This window comes from Lagenorhynchus albirostris, chromosome 4 (genome assembly GCF_949774975.1).
Source record: "Lagenorhynchus albirostris chromosome 4, mLagAlb1.1, whole genome shotgun sequence".
NCBI lineage: Eukaryota > Metazoa > Chordata > Mammalia > Artiodactyla > Delphinidae > Lagenorhynchus > Lagenorhynchus albirostris.
Window position 1 is genome coordinate 42,570,410 of NC_083098.1, and position 18,718 is coordinate 42,589,127.

The following is an 18,718-nucleotide window of genomic DNA, read 5'->3' on the forward strand; positions in this document are numbered from 1 at the left end:
ACATATTTAGATTGCATCACTTCCTTACAACTTTCTACTGGCTTCCCGATAAGCATAAAATCTTGACTCCTTGTTGTGTTCTACAAGACCCTATAAGATCTGGCCTCTGGCTGGTTCTCAGACATCATATTTTTCTCTCGTTTCCCCTCCACTCACCACACTTCAGCTCATTCCTATCACTTTCTTCCATTCAGAAGGTCATTGCCACAAATCTTCCCATGGCTTCTCCCTTCTCTTCATTCTGGCCTCAATTCAAATATCACTTCTTCAGATAGCACCCTAGCTAAAAGCAGCACCTCCCAAGCCATCCGTATCCCAGTCATCATCCACCATTTTATTCTCTTTTATCTTCCTAGTACGTATTAGTATATGAAATTAATGTAAATGTTCGTATTGTTTACTTTTTTGTTTGATTACTTGTCACCTCCTGCCAAAATAAAAATATCTTGAAAGCAGGGTCTTTGTTGTTTTTGATGCCTGGGACCAAGTTGACTTTCCATAAATTTTTGTTGGCTGGCAGACCTGACCTCAGTGTCCCAATAGAAAAGATCAGTGGATTTAAACAGTATTATTCCAGGTTCTTTATAAGATTCTGAGAGACACAGTACATTGTTTCTGTCTGAGAGGAGCAAGTCCTCCTCATTTCTGGTGTTGCATTTCCAGCTCACCAAGCCTGATACGTATCCTAAAGACCAGATCAGTCCTTCCTTTTAGATTAATAGTTTGGAAGCAATAAATGAAAGAACTTCATCTGGCCATCAGCCTTCTCTCATTACAGATAACTGTAAAATACTTTTTATCTTGGAGCCTCTTATATACATTTCACCAATAGCATCACCACCATGGCAGTGTGTTACTGTAAGACATGATAGTTAGAGGTCCTATGTAAGGGTGTTCTCTTGTAGACGTCATTCAGTTATTCAACAGACATTTATTGGAGCCCCTGTTTTGTGTCAAGTACTGTTGCAAGTGTTAGGGACACAGAAGGAAAGGAAACAGACAAAAACCCCTACTCTCATGGAACTTGCATTCTAGTTGGAGAGAAAGAAAATAAAGAAAATAATTAAGTGTATAGTAGGTATATTAGACGGCAGTAACTTATAAGGAAAGAAAATAAAGTATGGAAGGAGGATGGGAAGTACATGGGGGTGGGGTTGGGGAGGGGTTGCCATGTTAGACTGGATGGCCAACGAAGGCCTCTCTAAGAAGATGACCTTCGAGAAAATACCTGATGGTGTTGAGGAGACAGACCATGTGGAAATCTGGAGAAAGGACAATTCAGCTACAGGGGCTCAAGTGCAAAGGTCTTGAAGTGGGAACATCCCATGCTTGTTGGAAGAATGTTGAGGAGACAAAGGAGCAAAGAGAGAGAGAAAAAGAAAGGTAGGGCAGTGGCAGGGTGGGGGAAGGGTGGTGGTGGAAAGGGTGATAAGGCCTGTGGGTTTTAATAAAGACATGGTAATGACTTTGCCTTTTACACTGAGTGAAATTGGAAGCATTGGGCAGTTTTGAACAAAGGCATGATGTGAACAAAGGCTGCAATGGCTGATGGCTTCAGGCAGGCAACATTTAGTGTTTACTGGAATGGCAGGCAACAGGTTTTTTTGTCAGCAGTTGATACAGTGATTAGATTACTCTTTCAAGTTTTCCTCCAAACTTAAAATGTTGGAGGAAACATTTCCTCCAAATGACTTGCATTTTAAATGATCACCCTTGCTGGGCTGTTTCCCATGGACAAAAGCAGGAGGACCCATTAGGATGTTATTATACTAATACAGGCAAGAAATAACTGTGGCTTGGCCCATGCTGGTAGAGTAGAGGTGTTGAGTATTGGCCAGGTTCTGAATACCAATGTATTTTGAACATAACAGACTAGATTTACATAAGGAGTGAGATAGGATGTGAGAGGAAGGATAACTCCAAAGTCTTTGGTTTGAGCAACTGGAAGAGTTGAGGGAAGTTCATTGCACAAAATTTGGAGCTTCAATGTGGACCTGATACAGCTAGATGCCCGTTAGACATCCAGTGGGGAGACGGTGAATAGCAGTTGTAGCTAGCAGCCTGTTAAGCAGTGTGTGTGTGTGTGTGTGTGTGTGTGTGTGTGTGTGTGTGTGTGTGTGTGTGTGGAGGGGGGCAGGGTGGTGGTGGAAATAGCAGTTTGGGAGTAATCAGTTCATACATGCTATTTAAAGCCACAAGACTGAATGAGATTTCCTAGAAAGTGGGAGTAGTTGGAAGAAGGAGAGGTCCAAGGACTGAGCCCCAGAACATGCCAACTTCCTATGGAAATAGCAATGGAAAATGAGAGAAAGCACCCAAGATGGTAGGAAGAAAGCCAGGACAAGGGCATGTCTCTGGCGCCAAGTGAAGAAAGTGTTTTGGGAAGTGTGAGTGATGAGCTGTGCTAAGAGTAAGATGAAAACTGAGAATTAAGGGAATTCGCTGGAGTGGAGAGGGTGAAGCCTGATTGTGGTGTGCCCAGGAGAAAATGGGTAGTGTCGACTGAAGAAAAACACACAACCTAAAAGTTGCAAGTTATGTTTTATTTGGAGACCTTACTGAGGACTATAGCCCAGGAGACAACCTCTCAGCTCTGAGGAACTGCTGCAAAGAGGTAAAGGAGGAATCAGGATATATAAGAGTTTTTGCTTTAAAAACAAAAACATGTAGTACAACATTGGAAGATTACTGCTGAAGTGGGGAAGGGCCATATAGGGGTTGGGGAGTAAGAGGTACAAACTATTAGATATAGAATGAGCTACGAGGATATATTGTACAACACAGGAAATATAGCCAATATTTTGTAATAACTATAAATGGAGTATAAGTTTTAAAAATTGTACATCACTATATTGTACACCTGTAACTTACATACTGCTGTACAGCAACTATACTTCAATTTTAAAAAGAAAAAGAAAAAAATTTACCGCTAATCACAAATAGAAGACATCTCAAGTCAACGATTTTACTGCTTTTCTATATATGGGAAGATGTAAGAGTTTGGGCTCCTTGAAATTACCCCTTAGATATGCATCTTAACTATCTAGGACCAGTATTCAGTTTTTCTCCATCCTGAATCCCCCATCAGGTGGCTGCAATGGCTGACGGCTTCAGGGCAGGCAACACTTAGTGTTTACTGGAGTGGCAGGCAACAGTTTTTTTTGTCCGCAGTTGATACAGTGATTAGTTTACTCTTTCAAGTTTTCCTCCAATGGGAAGAGAGAAATGGAATGAGAGTTGGAGGGGAGTTCGGGTCAAGGGAGATTGCTTTGTGGTTGGAAGAATTTAAATGTTTCCATACTGATTCGAATGCCCCAGGAGAGACGATGTTAAAGATTCAGGAGAGAGGAGAATTTAAGGAGCATGTCTGAATAGAGAATGTCTACAAGATCAAATACACAGCAGAGGAGCTGACCTTAGAGAGAAGCAAGGGCAGTTTATTCATGGTGCAGTAGAGAAAGGGAACACACAGATGTGCCTACACAGGCAGGTTTGCTGGTGGAAAATTGTAGAAGTTCTCTTTTCTGCTCCTGGTTTCTTAGTGAAATAGGAAGTCAGGCCACCATTTGGGAGGGAAGATGGATAGGAGGTCTGAAAGTTTGAGGAGAGAGGACGAAGAATGGATTATGAGTCTAAGGGAGTGTGACGAGGGGAACAACAGGGAAACCTAGACTGACTGCTGGGCAGCATTAAAGGCCCCCCTGAGGGTAGTGGGCATGGATTTAATGTGAGAGACACACATGTGTGTGGGCATGGTTGGTATTTTCCTCTGATCACTTGCAGCTATACTGTTGCAGGCAGGGAGCAGGCAACAAAATGGGGGGACAGATGACTTGACATGCTAATAGTTTATCAGATAAGTAATATTTCTCTGTACTTTTCTGATTTCTCAGGTGGTTAAATGGTTTTAATTGGGAAGGACTGAAAGCGCGGAACCTTCCATCACCTTTACAAAGAGAGGTATCGTATCTACTATATTACTCTCTTGATTTTTTTCCAAGTATTTGTTTTTGTAAACAGGTTTTAGGGGCGTGTGTGTGTGTGTGTAGAATAGATTAAAAATTTTTTTTAACAGTTTTAAAATTTAAGTGAAAATGTCTTTGCAATTGTGACTATATGGTCTAAATAGTATTATGTATTCAATGGACCTTAGCTCAGCTCTTAAGAATGGATTACATGTAAATCTAAATCCCAAGGTAGCCAGTGTTGGTCAGGCTGACAGATGGTTCTAAAAATATAATATGAACCTATATGTAATTTAAAATTTTCCAGTAGCCGTATTAAAAAAGGTAAAAAGAAATGGGTGAAATTAATTTTAATTATCATAATACATTAAAATATTATTTCAACATGTAACAAACACAGAATATTAATATATTAATAAAGATGTTACATTTATTTTTTTCATACTGAATTTTCAAAAATCCCAAGTGGTTTTTCCACTTTCAGCCATCTCAGTTCCGACTAGCTATATTTCCAGTGCTCAGTCCCCATTGCTGGTTGGACAGCACAGCTCCAGAGAAAGCAGAACATCTGCTAAGTTGGGGAGGGAGGGGGATGACTCAGGAATAATCTAGTCAACACCCTACAAATGTTATGTTGTGTTCTCTGTAAAGGAATTTTGAGGATCTTTGTCTTTCTTTGTACCTTTTTAGATTGACATCTGAATTTTTTCATTACTCGTCTAAGTCATTGTGGAAAATGTAATTTCGAGTATGTTGTAAATATTGACATTTTATAGTAAAACACTACTCTCACTTTGCCCCTTTAAATATATCCAGTGGAATCTAAATGCCATTGAGATATGAAACCCATCAGCCATTTAAAAAATAGACAGAAATATTACATGACTACTTTTTCTCTCTAAACTCCTATTTTCATGTTTCCATTAGATTTTCTCTATCAAATTTCATCCTAATGTAAAAGATTTTTATACTGGATGGTCTTCTATTAATCATTCTTTAAGTGCCTTTCAATTTTAGTTTTTATAAAATTAAAAATTTTTGTGAGGATAAAAATTTCGCTGGCAATACAAATATTTCTTCTGGATTCAGTTATAATTACATTTTTGTAGCATGCAGTATCAAACAACATACATATATTATAAATTTTTAAATAATTATTAAACAAAAATGTTTTGAAAAGAAATTATTAATGTACTTGTGGATGAATATTATTTACTAAAAAATGGGATCAGATTCCACATCAATTCTATTTCTTTTTAAAATTATTTTTCTGTAGATGAAAGTGCTAAGAGTTGTGTTCACATAAATAAGTAAATGAGAGTGGAGGATTTTATAATAGCAATGTCACTTTGAGCACCTTCTGAGTAGTCTCCTTATGCCCCCAAAAAACTCATTATGATGGATCATAAATAGTATTTTTAGTGATCTATCAGCTGATAATTCAATTAGGTACTAATGAAGATTGTTTGAAAGCAAAGAATTGGAAACCACTTGATTTGCAAAGTAATTTAATACCAGAGTCATTTCACTCTTTCAACAAGGTCACTAGTATTTTGAATTGTCCCTTTGTTTGACATTCTGGAGAATTTATATGGGTCAATTAACCCTATAAAAATTCAAGATCAGTGAGAAACTTTATTATAAAGTGGAAGAAGGATTCTGGCAAATTTTGATATTTTTAATATTTCCTTTTAAAATATTTTCCAATTTGAAAAAAAAAAAGAGACATCATTTCTGTCACCTTTTCTTTCAGAAATAACTCCTTAAGCCAGGTAGCTCCTACTGCATGTAATTCTGGGACCCGATCCATTTGTTCTAAAGGGGAGATCTCATGAGGCTGAGAGTGTGACTCAAAAATGATAACTGGTTCTATTTTCCTTATATGTACATTACAAGTGGTTGCAGTAGAAAATCAGTGTTCAGATACAGAAAGCATTCCCCATATGTTCTAGCATGCTTCGTCAACGTTATCCTCACCTTTGGTTTCATCCTTTTTCTACTAGCTAAGTGGACCCACAGATCACAGCTACTTTGACAAGTATCCTCCCGAGAAGGGGGTGCCTCCTGATGAGCTGTCAGGCTGGGATAAAGACTTCTGACAGAAGAAAAGATGATTACTGCCCTACATACACAAAAGGACTATAAGGACCAACAATCCAACACTGATTATTTCTCTTCAGAGTATTATACTATCTTTTAGAAGACCATTAGAGAAAAGAAATCCCTGCCCATGAGCTGGGGGTGGGAAATAGTAGGTGCGGAGGTGGTTCTGAATGATAATGTCTCATTTAGATGCTGTGAATTATTCGTGTGTTCTGTTCTTTGCTTTTCTCAAATGTTGAAGGCTATCCTATTCCCCTCTTCAAAGTCAGAACCATTTTTGTCAAAGGGACATCATTTTCTCTGCAGTCTGTTGCTCCATCCCAATCATATTTGTCTCCTTTGAGTCCTAGTAAGGTTTAAAAAGTGTCTTGCCCTTGAGCAACTAAGTCATTCAAATAGAAGAAAGAACAAGGGTGAATTTTGGAAGATTTCCCCCGTTCTCAACAATCCCACGTAAGCATTATGGCATCTTGAAGTCATGGCTTGCCGTAAACTTGGTAGTCAACAGAAGTTCTTGATTTTCACCTGTGTTCAACCTAGAAATATATTGATAGGCTTCTGAACCTAGTCTGGGGAAAGGCAAATTTGAGTATTAGTCATTGGTACCACTTTCTAACACAGATGAGTTAATGAATCTAGCCAGGTAATTATATTCTATTGGGGAACTTAGAAACAATAAACAAAGCAAAAAATATTTTTATTCTCCTGTGACCAGCTGTGATACCTCAGAGACTTTTCAAAAGTCTTGTTAAAGATGGTTATAATGTGTGGTTAATTGATGGGCCTTTGGAAAGGTTTTATCTTATATATTAAATATTTTCACAATCAAATTAGAAAACATGCAGGAACTACATTGTGAAGGCTTTTCCTTCCCATTACATATGGAGGAGAAAAAATTCTAAAAGGTATAAATGCTGACTCTTTGAAACTCTGAGATATTTTGGCCAGTTCTGTGATTGTTGCTATTAATAAACCAAGAGTATAGAAATAACCACAGTTAATTTTTAATGGAAATCCCATTGGCAGATATTGATGCACGCCTAATCACTGCTGCATTAATTACTTTAAGGAGACATTTGAGTCATGGGAGTGTTTATAATTTTAGATTGTTAAGGCAGGCAAGCCACTAGAGAAGGGATGGGACGGTAAAAGGGACATCCAGCATCTGTCCCCCTCCTGGCTCCTCCCTGCAGTCTTCCAAATAGCAAATAGATTTGTTTCAATAGCATTGGACACCAGTAACCTAAGAACTTCACTAGTAGAATGTTTTATGTACCGATCATGATCATTCTCCCACCCTCCTTCCCAAATGAATGGGAAACAGATTTTCTTTTTATCTTTTTGATCTGGCAGAGTAAAAATAACGTCAAAGTTCCTGCATTATTCAAGCTTCTGGTTATACTTTCACATGCTAATGTTCTATAGGAAAAGCATCGCTATCCACATCCACACATATTTTCAGCATTCAGAGAGTCATCTATCTGCTTCTGAAGTGTTAAACCAGATAAGTGAGGCCCAACCCAGGAAGGTGCATCCTTAACAAATTAAATTTCCACATTTAGAATCCTTTTGCTGAACCAAAGAATTTTTGTTTCCTGTAGTAGTATTTTTAAAGTTTATGTATTGTACATAGAAGAACCATTTTTAATAGGATCAACATAACCTGCTTAATGAATTTCTAAGGTTTTTTAAAGATTTTTATTTGAATTTGGTTTGTAAGCACTGTATGTTTTTCCATGTATATATTTTTAAATTACCCACCTATAAATGTAGGGAATTTATGTATTGGGTGGATATTAGAACTGTACAGTTATACTAGCAATGATATTCTCAAAGGTGATCAATAGTTGTAATTCAAAAAAGACTTACATATATACAAATAAAAACCAACTTAGGGTACTACCAGTTTATTTTGGCTATGACTGGCCATGTCAATATATAATCTCCACATGTGATTTTATTGTGTTTACTTTGGAGTACTTTATAAAGATGGAGAAATGAGAGACTGAACCATTAATACAATCCCATTTCTATTTTGTAGCTAGGTGACTTTGGAAAAATGACTTCACTTTTTTGAGTACTAACTTTCTCACCTGTAGAAAAAGCACAGTAAAATAATACCTACTTTAGGCGCCTGTTTTGGGGAGTAAATTGATACCTAGACAGTCCTTTGCCAATTTCAATGAAATAATCAATGCTGCATAGATGGGAGCTACTGTTACTATCTCTATTAGAATTAAAGGGGCCTTAATAACCGTTTAGTCCTGGACCTTATGTATCATTGGTATCTGTATGCACAATTGTACCAATTAAATCCAGTATCAATCTTTTCTTTTTCTTTTAAATCATGAAGTAAAGATGGTTAATCAAATTTTAATGCATGTGATGAAGAATTAACCCTCACCAAAATGAAGTGCTTTATTAAGAGTTCACTGCTCGGGCTTCCCTGGTGGCGCAGTGGTTGAGAGTCCGCCTGCCGATGCAGGGGACGCAGGTTCGTGCCCCGGTCCGGGAAGATCCCACATGCCGCTGAGCGGCTGGGCCCGTGAGCCATGGCCGCTGAGCCTGCACATTCGGAGCCTGTGCTCTGCAATGGGAGAGGCCACAACTGTGAGAGGCCTGTGTACCGCAAAAAAAAAAAAAAAAAAAAGAGTTCACTGCTCACCTAAGCTTCTAAGTTCTAACTTTTTATAAATTAAGGATATATATGTATATGTACATATATATATTCTTAGAAAATACAGAAAATTATCCCCCTATATACAGACCCATCATATTCCTAATCATTAAGTCATTCCTAATCTGTCTTTTCTGGGTGCAAAGTTAATTTTTCATTCTTGAGCCTCTTCTCTGCAGGGCCAACTTTTCATGATGGTAGTTTCCTAATATGTTCTCTATTAAAATGTCTGGAGGGAGGAGAATGTAGTGGTGAAAAGTAAGACTTGGAGTCAAAAATTATGAGTTTGAATTCTTGCTCTGTCCAGGTTTGTGTGACATTGAATAACAAACCACATCTTTATTCACCTATAACTTAGAGATGGTACAGATAAAGCTTTGGAACACTGGGCCAGAATATTATTACTTGTAGGTCATTGATAATAATCATTTGGAAATACATCTGTTTCTTTTTGGTATAATAATAAATCCTTGTTTTTTTTATTACCAGGTATTGTACTAGGAGCATTTGCATCCATTATCTCATACACACAAGATTCTAAAATAATTATAAACACACTGACTATTGACTGCCTTCAAAGCTAAATATTGGCCTCAAATATGCCTTTCATTCTCAATTTAGCTGTGCTGGTTTTACATAGCTTAGATCCAGTTGCTATAACAATATAACAAATTAACCCACAACTTAGTTGCTTGGAACACCACTTTATTCTTCGGGATTCTGTGGGTCGGGAATTCAGACAGCACATGGCAAAGATGGCTTGTCTCTGCACCACAGAATCTGGGGCATCAGGTGGAAAGATTCAAAGACTGGGGTGACTCAACGGCTGGGAGCTAGAATCACCTGAAGCCTTGTTCACTCATGTATCTGGAGCCTGGGCTGGGACAACTCAAGGACTAGGACTGCTGTTCAGTGTGCCCACACGTGTTCTCAACATGGTTTGAATTCCTCACATTATGGCATCGTTAAAGTAGTCAGACTCCTTTCATGGTGGCTTGGGACTTCAAGAGCAAGTATTTCAGCCAACAGGGAGAAGCTGCACTAAACTTTATGAACCAGCCTTGGAATCACATCACTTCGCTTCTGCCATACTCTGTGGGTAGAAGCACAAGCCCACCCAGATTTGTGGGGAGGGAACATAGGCTCCATTTCTCAATGAAGAGAGTTTCAAAGAATTTGCAAGCAAGTTTTAAAACTGCCACAACCCACTTTCTGTCCACAGACTACTTACATTATTGCCATATGCAAAATAAATTCATTCCCTCTCAAGAGTCTCCCTAAAAATATCATCTCATTACATCAGACTCAGGGTCAAGGTCCGGGATCTTGTCATCTAAGTTCAATTCAGGTATGGATAAAGACTCCTCGGGTGTAATTCCTTGGATACATTCTTTTAGGTCAGAAAGCCTGTAAACTTAGTTAACAAGTCATCTGTCACCACACTCACAACACTGAATGGTGAGATGACCAGTGGATAACCACAACAGATTCTTGCATTCTGAGAGGGAGAAGATGAGAGGCACAAAGCAGCACTGGTCCATAGAATTCTGAAATTTGGTGTGACTCGTGTTACCATTTCACTGCTCACGGCTCAGTCCTACTCCCTGTGAGCTGTTCTCTGCAGCTCTTGGCCCCACCATGTAGAATCTGGGTTCTGCCTCTGAGTTAGCCTTTTTGTTTGTTTGTTTTTTCTATAAGATATGGCTGGTATTTGCAACTGAGTAGCCTTCTTAGCCTGTTTCCTGCCTGTAAATGTTTGGTGGTAGAGATGCCTTTTTAAAATTTGTCTCTCCCTCCATTGCAAGCTGATACATTTCTTTTAAAAACTTTGTGAATTTCCAATGTATAAATTCATGATCCACTCCATTAGGCAAAAGCTACACTCACAAATCTTTTCTGTGAAGATGCTGTGGAAATAATGATTCTTAGAAGTTCTATTTTCTTAAAAGTGAGGGTGTGTACAGCACATGCTTAAGATGCTTGGAAGGTCTTTTGCCTTTTGAAAGGCTCTGGTAGTCAGTTTCAAAGATGCCTTCCAGTGATCCTTGCTTATGGTGTCCATGCCCTTTTATAATCCTCTCCTCTTGAGTGTTGACTGAATCTAGTGACTTCCTTCTAGCAAACAGAATATAATAAAAGTGATGGGAAGTCACTTCTGAGATTATGTTACAAAGTGAATCTGCTTCTGTCCTGTTCACCTTCTCTTGCTCTCTCATTTGCTTGCTCTGATAGAAGCCAGCTGCCATGATGTGAACTTCTCTATGGAGAGGCTCATGTGGCAAATAACTAAAGGAACCTCTAGCCAACAGCCAATGAGGAAATGAGGCCCCCAGTCCCACAACCTGTGATGAACTGAATCCTGCCAACAACCGCAGGAATGAGCTTGGAAGTAGATCCTCCTTCACTTGAGCCTCCAGATGAGACTGTAACCTTAGCCAATACTTGGTCAAAGCCCAGTGAGAATCCATGAGCCAAAGGAGCCAGATAAACAACTCCCAGATTCCTGACCTGCAGAGACTATAAGATAAGAAATGCGTGTTGAATTAAAGTACTAGGTTGGGAAGGAAAGACGGACATGAAGTAAGGGAAACAAGAACAAAATGGACACAAGAGAACAAACTGGCAAGCCAGAACCCAAGAAGACAAACTTTTGAATCTGTGTCTTTCATGGTTGCCAACCTTGGCCATATGGGTGGCTTGCAGGATAAGCTGACACCTTTTACGTGTACCTGGCTCGGGATGTGCAGATGCCAAAGGAGCAATCTGGCTGGAGCTAAAGGAACCACAAGCCTGAATGCTGCCCTTCACCACCAAGGTGAGGCAGCAAATCAACAAAAATGTGCATGAGCTCCAACTGTGCTTGGTCTTGTGCCGGCGTCTGGAGTATAAATATGGCTGCTATTCACTTTGGCATTTCAGGTCTTATGCAGATTTCTCTTGTGGCAAGGCCAAACTCAGAACCACACAGAGAAGGAAAATCTGGGAACATATTTCTGGCTTAGCTGAATTGACACAGTACCAAGTCACTCAATTTCAAACCTATATATGTCATTATTTTTATGTAGTTTACTTAGAAATTTTAACTAATGAGATTTGCTTCCTGTCTTTCTACCCACTTTCACTTACCAAAGTGCACCTAGAGCACAGGCCACATTACTCAACTGAAACCAGCAATATCAATTTATCTCAGGTGATTTACAGGCAAGCTCTAAATTGAGTTAGAGCTCGAGCATTTTCAGTTTTGGAAAGTACAAAACCAAGATATTTTTGTTTATTTAATTGTTTGTTATAAATTTAAAATGGTGTAATAAAAAGTAACATGAAATTTGTTTTGACAAATACAAACTTCCTCAGTGAGGAAAAACCAAGTGGGCATGCATTGGGAAAATAAAAAGCAGAAGAAAATATGATGAGATCAAGGAAGAATACCAGCAATGCATCAATCCTTGAAACCAAGTAGAGCAAATGGGGCAAGGAGAGTTAAAATATTAAGGTATGCCTAGAAATACTTAAAAATTCGAACCATGAGTCAAGGCCAAAGAAAGAAAAGAAAGGCTAGTAAAAATATTAATATATATATATATATTTTTTCTTTATCAAAGGGAGTAAGTGGAATCATTCTAAGGAATAGTGAATGTGAAGAAAAATATTTAATGCATGTCTTAGTAGGTTCATTCAACAATTATTAATTGAACACTGTTCCAGGCACTCTTCTAAGTGCTGAGGATACAGCAGGAGGACAAAAATCACAGTCCTAATATATATTCATACTTATTGGATGACTAGGTGATGACCTCCAGGTGGTATGATCATGGATATTTTCTTCTATCTCTAAGTTTTATACATTGAACTTATATCTTATAATAAAGAACATTCACTTTAAAACATATACTTGCATCAGAGAGATAGGATAGATACCAGAAAAATTATTGGGAAAAAAAGAGGGACTGGGGAACATCAAGTACAGATTTCACTGTATCAAATCACTTTAAAGGCAGGTGACAGATATACCCTCTCAGGCCTCTCCAGCATTAAACTCTTATTTACATAAATCTTTGCATCAAACTTTTACAGACTCTTTGTTCCTTACCTCTAAATTCTGACCTATTTCTACAGATCCAAATTAAGGCTTTCACTTGTTAGCAATAGGTGATTTACTTCACTGGGTGTTTTTAGCTGTTTTTGAAAAATATCTAGTTCTGCTTCTGCCAGATCTCCTATGCCTTGTTCCCCCATCTTCTCTATCATCCCCAGGCAGAGTGTCTTCTGACACCAAATTCTCTCCACTACATTCATATGCATAAATTCATTAACTAGCTAATTAACCAACTGATTGATTGATTCCCTCCACAAATATTTGTGTGACTACTCTGTACCAGACCTGGCGTTTAGCAGTGAACAACATAAAGACCCCTTCCATCGTGAAACATATGTTCTAATTGCAAGAGGATGACAGGAAATTGTTAAACAAATGGAGGTCATTAAAAAATTTAACTCAACATAAAATCTGGATGTGCATAGATAAAATATAACTTAAAAAATGATGATGTTTATCTCATCTCCTTTGGGCTTCCACCTACTGGTTAGAGGGAGAGACATGAAAAGTCTCATCCAGTTTAAAGTTAATCCAATGAAGTAATTTAAACCGTCCTTTTAGGGCAGTGGTTCTCAAGTTTTGGTGGATATCAACTTTTGATGGGAACTAATACAAGTATAAAGGCCTGGGCCTCACTCCACTTCAAGGAGCCTGGGTCACTGTGGGCTTTTTAAGCTCCCCAGGAGGTTCTGATAAACCACAGAGTTTGAGAACTATTGCTCTACAAAAGGTTCAGTCACTCTTGGACAAAATTTCTCAGATTCTCCTTTAGAGAGAATCTAATTACATCCCTGAGCAAGATGGAGGATGAGTCAAAGCTCTAAGGCCAGATATCTACTTGGTTGCTGTGTGTTTGACTGATGTTCATGGCAGAAGTTTATGGCTGGAGAAGCTCATCACTTGTCCTCTCTGGGCTGAGACAGGGCCCAAGCCCTCCCTCGATGACTCAGCTTCCCCGTGGTTACTACTGGCACTAAAGACCTTTGGGGATTGCCTGTGGTCCCTTCCAGCTCTAGCTGAGACCTGCTCACTGCAAAGCCACCTACTCCCTACTAAGGTGATGCCCTCTGATGAGCGACCTAGCAGACCTTCAGATTATACGTCCTGTTTTTACAATGCAGAAGCCAAGGGGACTTAGGATGAAATAGCTCAGAGTCTCATACTGCAGGCTACGCTGTGTCCCCAAAGTTACTATGCTGACGTTTATTCTAGAGCAGCCTGTCATGAGTCCCAAACATGGGAAGGAGCACCTTCCTCTCCTCCCTCTTTCCTTCCACAGTTCCCTGAGGCTAGAAAAGGGCAGGCTTCCTCCTCTTTCTCTTCTGTTGGACTTTCCTTACGTACATAAAATTCTCTGGTCTCTTCCACAAAGCCTGATCCTTTATAAGCTAAAGGACATAGAGGAATTTAGATAATCCTTTCTCAGAACCAAAGCTTGGCTTTTGAATTCCAAAAGCATAATGTCACCTAAGACTTTCTCAGTTCTACCCTACTGGAACTAATCCTAATCAGCAGGTGGATGATTCTAGAAAAGAACCAAGATGTATTCTCATGAAGCCAAAAACAAGATCACATTAATAATTCAAAAGTAGAATTATTCCCTCTTTGCAAAAATAAATTAGAAATTTTCATCACAGCAATAAACTCTATTAATACAATTAAGTAGGTTAATATGACAGAGTGAGGCTGAAGAGAGGTGAGAATGGCTTTGAATAAGTGGTAAGGAAATGCTTTCCTGAGTAAGTGACATTTGAGATGAGATTTGAATGGTACAAAGGAAACAACCTTGAGACTGTCTAGGAAAAAGTGTTCCAGGCAAAGAAATTAAATGCAAAAGCTGTTGGGGGTATTAATGAATTTGGCATGTTGGAGAAACAGAAGTCTTGTAAGTTTCCAGAATAGTGACAGCTCAGAAAGGTAGGCAGGGCCAGAGTAGGAGAACCTCATGGACCACAGGCAAGTGTTTGCTTTTTATCCCAAGAGAAACGTGAAGCCTCTTTTTTTTTTTTTTCCTGTAGAGCAGGAGAATGACTTGCGCTGATCTATGTTTTCAAAAGATCACTCTGGTGACTGTGCTATCTTCATAGCACATAGCATAGATGGGGGAGTAAAGGAAGCAGGCAGATCAGTTAGCAGGCAGTTGAAGTGTTTAATTCAGAGGAAAACTAATGGGAACTGGTTCAGACTAGAACGTCAAATGGGTCACATACAAGGAGTGATACTGAGGTTGTGTTTTGGAAAGAGGTGACAGGTGAAAGGACTGGATGCAAAGAATGAGATAATGAGAAGAAGCAACAAGAATGATTCTTGGGATTTTCAACATTCTAGGTGAGTAAATAGATGTATACCGGTATATCTATATGTGTGTATATATGTATATGTAAGTATATGTGTATATGTAATTTTTTAAAAAATATTCTTCTAAGAACTGCTTGTGGTCTCAGTTATTTTTCAATTAGTGTTGCCAGATACTGGTGATTACATTGTTCAAGTTAAAAATAAAAAAAAAAGGAAAGAGATTAACATCTTAAGCACTTATGTGACAGGCAGTGTGCTAAGTCCATTACAAATTTTATCTCAGTTGAACTTTATGCCTCAACTTTATGAAGTAATAGTTTCTACTACTTAATAGACGAGGATATTTTACTCTGGAGGGAAAAGAAACTTACACACTTCAAACATGTATTCAACCAACATTTTTAAAGAAACTTCTGTGTGCATTTTATTCATAGTTGAAGCTCAGTATGGATAAATAACAGTATTCCCATTACTCTGACCATTTACTAGGGGAAAAAAAAGGTCTTAAATCCTACTCATTGTGTGGTATATTTTCTGGGTGCAAAACTAGTTAAAATGAAAGACCTTGCCTTTCAGGTACTAATTTAAACCAGACATAACAGTAGTGCTCAAAAATACTATCAAGCATATGCTATTCCAGGGTGTCAGTCAAAATATGTATATTATATACAAGTAATGTTGTAGTGGTTTTAGATGGCGGCGTGTTTCAGCTTTTTATCCCTCTTCATGCTAACTTCAATTTCTACTATCTTTTTAGTTTTTCTTGGAACGAAGCAGAGTTGGGCTTCCAGCTGCTCTAACAATCCTCTTCACTTCTTGGATTCATCACTTCTTTCTTTTGTAGGAGTCTACATTCCTCTCTTCTATGGAATAGATCCAATCCACAGATTCCAATGCAGCTTTCTTAGTTCTCCTTGGTTAGTTTTCTAATTTTTTTCCAACTCAAGCTCAAATCTGGTTATTCCTAGCAGGGTTGTCCCATCAAATTTATCTTCTAGCTTTCACATAAGACTTTATTATTATTATTTTTTTGCTTCTATGACTTGCATTCATGATACACAAGTATGAAAATAAGGAACAAGATTATCTTTAGTGGGAAGAAGTATATATTCAAATGATTCTTGGCTACTCAGGGAAGTCACCTATAGAATCATGCTATGAATCAATTTATCCTTTACTCCAACTTCTCTCTAGATGGAAAAGGCAACCTAAAGATATATGGAAACACATCAGAAATCCATGCCAGCCAAGTGTAAAAATATAGACTAATAGGAATGATAAGCAATACCATTTTGGTTCAGAATAATGTGTTGCTATCAAGAGAAGAAATGTACTTTCTTGTAACCCAGGAGATTGCCAAAATTTTTGGAGTGTGTAGCCTCCCAAGGAAGTGTCTTTAGGCATGCAGTAAAGTTCTAATATACTTGCTAAATATTAGGTCATACCACCTTATTCACACCTTCCTCTTCCACTTGCCAGGTTTTATTCATCTTTTAATTTTTCTTACTACCCCAATTAAAGCTCACTGCTACTTCTACTCTTTAGTCAGACTCTGGACATTTATTTACTGTATTAGTTTTTGTATTGGTTGCTGAACATATCTAAAACACAATTCCTCTTCTTTCATCCCCCAAATCCTGCTCTTCTTCCCACATCTCTCAAGAGAGGGTCAAAGAGCTGTCAGACGCGGCCTCCATGGCCTATACAGGCCAACTAGCCTATATAAAGATACAACTATCAATTCAACACTTTGGACTTAATCCTCTATTCAGGACTCTGGTATTCACTTTCTCTTCATTCCTCACAACTGCTCTCTATCAAATCAAATCTTCGCCACTTTTCTCAATTCCTTTGGCCCCTCACTCCGTACAAATGGCTCCACTTCCTACTTTATTTTTTACTATTATCCGTGTAACTGTAACTCCAATTTCCTACCTCTAGACCAGACCTTACAGCTGAGCTGCAGGCCAACAGGACTCTGATCATATCCCCTAAATTTTCTAGCTATCACAAACTCAGTTCAAAACATAACTCCTCATTCTACATCTCTCATCTCTGTTCAGCCTTGTTAAATCTCATCTCTTGCTGAGATTATTTGAACTCTTTAGGATTGTTCTCCTTTCTTCCACTCTACATCTGTATCAGTAACCATTTGTACTTCTGTTAGAGTATTTTTTTCCAAGGCACAAATTTAATGACAGAAAATTACTTTGTCTAAATTCATTTTTCTTAAAAACACTACATCCAAATTAAAATTGTTATATATTAAATTAACTTTGAGATAAAGGGTCTTTAGATTTATCAAAGATGTACTTATTGTGTTCAAAAGTAGATCGGGGGACTTCCCTGGTGGCACAGTGGTTGAGAGTCCGCCTGCCGATGCAGGGGACGCGGGTTCGTGCCCCGGTCTGGGAAGATCCCACATGCCGCGGAGCGGCTGGGCCTGTGAGCCGTGGCCGCTGAGCCTGCGCGTCTGGAGCATGTGCTCCACAACGGGAGACACCACAACAGTGAGAGGCCCGCGTACCGAAAAAAAAAAAAAAAAGTAGATCAGAAAAAACAACCAATCATGCAAGGCAATAAAACTAGAACCAATAATAGGATAGCTCCCAAACAACTATCGAGTAGGAAATTACTTGTTTTCCAAATGACTCTATGTTTTAAAGGTGACTTTAAAATATAAAATTTCAAGGTAGAAATTAAGAAGAACATGAGCAATAAATTTCAAAAACTTGTGAGATATAGTTAAATAGTACTCAGAGGAAAATGTTTATTCTTACGTGAGCTTACTAAACCACTGTAAGAACTGAAAATAAGTAAACTCCATATTCCCCATAAGAGGGTAGAAAAATAAATAAATAAATCCAAGGAAATTAGAAGAAAATACTTTGTTGATTAAAGCACTACCTAATGAAAGGGGAAAAAAGCTGATATTTTTAAAAAGATCATTATAATAGGAAAAATATGTAAGATCAACATGGGGGAAAGAGAGAAAACATAAATAAATGATGGTAGGAATAAGAAAAGGAAAAACTACAGATGTGGATTAATTTAAATGATAAAATAAATTACAGGGCTTCCCTGGTGGCGCAGTGGTTGAGGGTCCGCCTGCCAATGCAGGGGACACCGGTTCGTGCCCCAGTCCGGGAGGATCCCACATGCCACGGAGTGGCTGGGCCCATGAGCCGTGGCCGCTGGGCCTGCGCATCCGGAGCCTGTGCTCCGCAACGGGAGAGGCCGCAACAGGAGAGGCCACAACAGCAAGAGGCCCGCATACCGCAAAAAAAAAAAGAAAAGAAAAAAATAAATAAATTACAAATGTAGATAAAAGGATAATTTCCAAGAGCATATAAATCACTAAAAATCAACTCATGTAGAGTTATAACATCTGAATAGATCGAAATGAAATAACTCCCTACACCCACAAAGAAATCAGCCCAGATCCTTTACTAGCGTTCAGACCATTCTTTTGATACTTAAACTCTTTCTGCACAAAGAAAGAAAAGTACTTCCAAATTCATTCTCTTAGCTAGTAAAACCATGATATCCAATTCTATCAATACTATATAACAACAACAA

At 38.4% G+C, this 18,718-nt stretch overlaps 1 protein-coding gene across 2 annotated transcripts in view; it reads left to right on the forward strand.

The window, feature by feature from the left end:
- The window catches only part of PRKG2 (protein kinase cGMP-dependent 2), an 83,524-nt gene extending 77,422 nt beyond the window's left edge, over positions 1-6,102 (forward strand). For both annotated transcript variants that reach the window (XM_060147196.1, XM_060147197.1), the window contains exons 17-18: positions 3,894-3,960; positions 5,969-6,102. In XM_060147196.1, coding sequence (XP_060003179.1) covers positions 3,894-3,960; positions 5,969-6,064 — 163 coding nt within the window. In that variant the 3' untranslated portion in view covers positions 6,065-6,102. The remainder of the gene's footprint in view (positions 1-3,893; positions 3,961-5,968) is intronic.
- The last annotated feature ends 12,616 nt before the right edge of the window (positions 6,103-18,718 follow it).